Source organism: Frankliniella occidentalis, unplaced genomic scaffold (genome assembly GCF_000697945.3).
Source record: "Frankliniella occidentalis isolate FOCC.00 unplaced genomic scaffold, Focc_3.1 Scaffold280, whole genome shotgun sequence".
Lineage (NCBI taxonomy): Eukaryota > Metazoa > Arthropoda > Insecta > Thysanoptera > Thripidae > Frankliniella > Frankliniella occidentalis.
In genome coordinates this window covers 288,029-292,917 of record NW_026267406.1, presented here as the reverse complement: position 1 = coordinate 292,917, position 4,889 = coordinate 288,029, and the positions used below count along the sequence as shown (strand labels likewise).

Below are 4,889 nucleotides of genomic sequence, written 5' to 3'. Positions count from 1 at the left end.
TCAATTCTTTCTCGAGTTATCGTGCGGACAGACATACAAACAAACAGACAAACAGAATGAAACTTTTCCGGTCAGTGGAGTAATGGGCTTCGCTAATCGCTCAGCCAATAAGTACCCGTCAAATGCTGTGAGCATGTCAAAATTGGAGGCCGAAAGGCCTCATTCCGTTTACACTCCTACTAGCTCTATTTACGCCATACGTAACAGGCTTCGCGACATTTCACGAAACACTGATTCGCTGTGACGCGCTTGGCGCACACATAGCTAGGCCTGTGGCGCTGACACCAAAAACGAGTTAATAGGAGCGTGTACGAAAATAGGGCCTACTGGACCCCGAATTGCCCATGCTCACAGCAGTTTTGGTATATTTTTATGTAAAATTTAACGTTCTAATAAAAGTAGAAAATCTAGGGACCCTGAGCCCAAGGGAGCATGCAGTTTGACGCCAAATGTGTGGTTTAAGTATTACGTCCTTTAAAGTTTATCAATATGAAATCTTTTTTACGATTTCATAGACCATCATGCCGTTTACACCTTATTTTCGTTAAGAAGTGGCCTCGAGCACCCGAATGGTACACGATATAGCAAAACGGACGAAATTATCGCCCAAATAGTTCTACTTCGACGAGTCACACATTAAGAGCCCATAAGAAATATTTGAAAAAAACAAAAACTTTGCGACTTGCGGTTTTTGATGATTTTAAAGGTCAATTTTTAAGCCTGAAGGTTTTTTAAAAAGTCAATTTTTGAGCTCTAATCCTCATCTGCGAGCTCAGTCTTTTTGTGATACAAAACGACACTGAAATTCCCAGATCGCTAACTCAATAAAGGATTCCGGTAAAGCTGAAATTCAGCAGAATGCGAGGAAGAAGGAATCGGAAATAGCTATGCTATAACATGGTGACTTCCGTTTTCTTGTCCCTCGCATTTCTCTGCATTTCAGCTTTACCGGAATGCTTTATTCCTTCTCGAGTTATTGTGGGAACACACAGACAAACAGAATGGAACTTTTTGGGTCAGTGAGGTTATGGGCTTCGCTAATCGTTCAGCCAAGTAACTTATTTTAGGTGTCAGCGCCGCAGGCCTAGCTATAAGTTCGCTTGGCGCGTTGCAGCGCAACAGTGTTTCGTGAGTTATCGCGAAGCCTGTTACGCGAGACGTGGTCTGCGGTATATACTGCCAGTGTACAAATGACAAATTTGTATTTCTATTGTCGACATAACAGAAATGTGACGATTGTGAGGATGCTAAGTTGTAAGATTTAGAATTGCATCTGGTAAAGCTGTGCAAAAATGCCACTATCTGGGGACTCAGAAAGTCCTTTTAGATTTAGTGTGATGCATAAGTACCTTAAAGTTCTTTTAGAAGTAAGTTTAGTAAGAAAAACAAATGTTATCAGAAGTTTTAAAGCATTTTCCAAAACATTTTGCGTTTTCCAAACTTTGGAAAATTAATTGATTTTCCAAATAGCTATGTTACATCTGGCAGGATGCAATTTTAAATCCTAAGTTGTGACAAAGTTGGTGTTAAATTTTTACTGATCCAACAAATACCAATTTGTTAATCACCACAGGCTTCAAAAAAACATCATGCAAGATTTCATCGTAGATGCATGACGCGCCTTGCAAAGAACACAAAGTTCATTTAGAGTGTTTGTTCTTGTTATCCATTTAAAGATGTGCAAAGGGCAAGCATGCTTTTACCTCGGGGTAGTGTAGCAAGGTGTCGCGCACCCACAGAGCCTTCCCGATGACAACAAACACGGCGGGTGGCACAAAATGTACGCGGTGGGCCAACCACACCCTGCTGCCGCTTAGAACCCGCAGCGACCAGCGCTCCTGAGCAAACATGAATCTCTTCGCACTTGATGTGAATGACTGCGGGATTCAGGTAAAATCTCCGCGTGCTTCACCATACAGAACGTTTTTGGTCCAAGGTTGCTAAAACGGAAGTTATTCTTATAGATATTTTAAGTCCGGAACGGGTAAGTCCGGCTCGGGTAATTTCTTTGCGCAGGGTTTGCATTTTTCCACGCCCATGGGCTTGGCAACCCCATACAACAAGCCCTGGGCAGGCCGAGTGTCTTTGCTTCCCACGGTGGTAAAAAAGTGAGTCGGGCATGCGGAGTCGCCCAGTGTGCCCATGACTTGACTTGACTAACCACGAGGCCTTTTTGGGCGGCTGGTCACTACACTGTAAAAAATATTCTGAAATTTCAGAGCAAAATAGCTTCTAAATTTAATAACATTATCAGTTGTTCTTAAACGTAATAACAGATTATGACATTTAAGAAGTTTTCTTAACTTTGCAAACGAGGTTATAAGAATTCTGATAAAATTTCGCAATTGTACTAAGGGGTCATTAAATTTCATAACAACTTTAATGGATTTAAAAGGTTTCCTTAGTTTTGACAAAATTGTGTTCAAAAGTCACACTTATTCTTACTCTTAATACTAGCATTCAGAAAACTTCATAAAAGTCATGTAGCTTTTGACCACTGGACAATCTGGACATGGAGTTTTGGCGTTCAATATAGTATTGGGTGAACAACATCGAATTTAGGTAGGCGTAATGTAGCTATGCCACAGCCATATGTCAGAAAAGCAAGTTAACAAACATACGCCGTGCGACCATGTAGTTACTCTGGGAATGCCCCTGCACGGAGCGCCGCATAAGGTCGGGTGCGAGCGCTCCCCTCACAGGTATGTCCCGACAGCCACGCGGTCTAAGGCGTCAGTATCCGAACCCAAAGGTCCGAGGTTCGAATCCTTCAAGTAAGGTATGGTAAACATGTATAATATGTGGGAAGGTGGGTTTGAACATCTGTCCCTCGGGGAATGAACTAAATATTTTCCAGATTTGCGTTCGGCTGGAAAAGAAAAGCATTTTTGGCGCTTCTCAACACGTTCTTAATTTTCAAAACATGTTTTGAATTTTAAGGAACTTTTTGTTCTTAAATTTAAGAGCAAATTTGTTTTGTTAACTGCTTCAAAACATGTGTTATTAAAATTAAGATGGATTTTTTTTTTACAGTGTATATCATAGCCCGGTGGGCTTGTCAATTCACACTCCCACTGGCCTGAGAAGTTAGACCACCCTAGGTTTGATGTGTGGGTTTTCCAAGCCCAAGGTAGGTAAAATCGCATACAGTCATTCTGCCTAAATTCGGACTTGCGCCCTTAATTCGGACATTGTGCTGTATTTCACTATTGTCGCCTCCAAATCCATAATGCGTTTGACAAAATTTAACTTCTATGGGTTTGATGGAAAGGTAAGACCACCAAGTTTCCATTTCTGCCAAAAAAATAAATGTGTGAGTGATATTGCTTCCTCCAGAAATTCCTGAAATTTGTATTTTTAGCCCCCCAAAACAGGCGTTTAAAAATGTGTCTTGCAAGAATTTGGGGCTCCGAACAGTGTGTGCCCGGGTTATTCTGACCACAACATATGTGAAACTTGGTACTTTTATCTACAATATGACACCAAGTTTTTGATTTTTCGTCGCACGGTTTAGTTTTGGGAAGCGTTTTTGCAATGCGCCCTAAATTCGGACATTTTCTTTTACATGCAAAAGTGACTACTGTCCGAATTTAGGGCACGTTATAGCGATCTTTAAGCAGTTCTGGCGAATAAACTATACCAGATAAGGAAATTTGGACGGTAGGGTAAGGTCAAATTTTTTCACAAAGTTTCTGTACCCCCCCTCCCTCCCCCCCCCAAAAAAATCACTTTTTATAATATTTCAAAGCTGTCCGAATTTTGGACGCATTCGTTCCTAAATACGGACACGATTCAAACAGCCCTCATTCCTATACCGTTATAGGGACAACAAATATTTTCGGAGAGTGGTGGGTGCGTCTTGACGTGAGGATTCTAGAATCCACGGCGATTTTTCATATTTCAAAATTCTAGATGTCACAGGCGTTTTTCCTCAAAAACCGTCCGAATTTAGGGACAATGACTGTATATTTCTTTTATAGTGCTGCTAGATGGGTATTACGATCACATTTTCTATAATATCCATACATGAGTGCTTATAAAATTGTGTATCAGTTTTTGCATCAGACGATGTATGCAATGCAGAACTCACCGTGCGATGAAGACGTTGCAAATATCCGTCTGCGAAGCAAAATGAGTGCTGCATGTGTATTCGTATTGGCGCACCATCAGGTAAAGCAGAATTCATCACCTTCCAGAATCATAGCAAACGTTCTAGATCAACATGTTACATTTGAGCGGAGTCTGCTGTTCCGCCAGACGAAGTTGCCAGCTTCATGTCGCTCCGCACGTGACTTAACAAGGTAGTAAGATACCAAACTTTTTGGTATTAGTTTTATTTTTAATTTTTGAAAATAAAACAATTTTTGATGCATGAGTTAATATTTTGCAGGAATTTTTCAAAATTTTTGTACGCTCTTTAATTGAAAGCAATGAAATAGCTGAGAAGGGTAAGGGCCTTGATGTTTTATATAAAATTCAAGATTATGATGATGTGTCTGGAACTGTCAAGGTAGAGGTAAGTCCCACAAGAACGTTTTGATTTTTAGCCCGCTCTTTTGCTTATTACAGTGAGGGCTCGCTATAGTTCCGCTCTCTATAGTTCCGCCGGCGCTCCCTCCCCGCCAGGCCTGGTTCCCCCACTCCGAGCGAGAAGCGGCCCCCCTCTCTTCCTCCTCCCCACCACCTTCCCCCCGGGCTGCCAGCCGGCCAGCAGTGTGAGCAAGAGCGGTAGAGAAGGAGTAGGGGAAGACGCTCGCTATAGTTCCGCCTCTGGCGACCCCAATCACCCACTCCAATTCTGAACCGGAGGCGTAACTATAGCGAGTGCCTACTGTAGCCCGCCCTTTTGCTTAAAAGCTATATAAGCGGGCTTATGCCATCGCCTCTGT

The 4,889-nt window shown here is 42.0% G+C and overlaps 1 protein-coding gene across 1 annotated transcript in view; it reads right to left on the bottom strand.

Moving 5' to 3' along the window:
• The window catches only part of LOC127750886 (uncharacterized), an 80,527-nt gene that overhangs the window by 64,316 nt on the left and 11,322 nt on the right, over window positions 1–4,889 (bottom strand). Inside the window, exons 2-3 of the mRNA XM_052273535.1 lie at window positions 4,091–4,189; window positions 1,704–1,838 (exon numbers count right to left, since the gene is read on the bottom strand). Coding sequence (XP_052129495.1) covers window positions 1,704–1,838; window positions 4,091–4,189 — 234 coding nt within the window. The remainder of the gene's footprint in view (window positions 1–1,703; window positions 1,839–4,090; window positions 4,190–4,889) is intronic.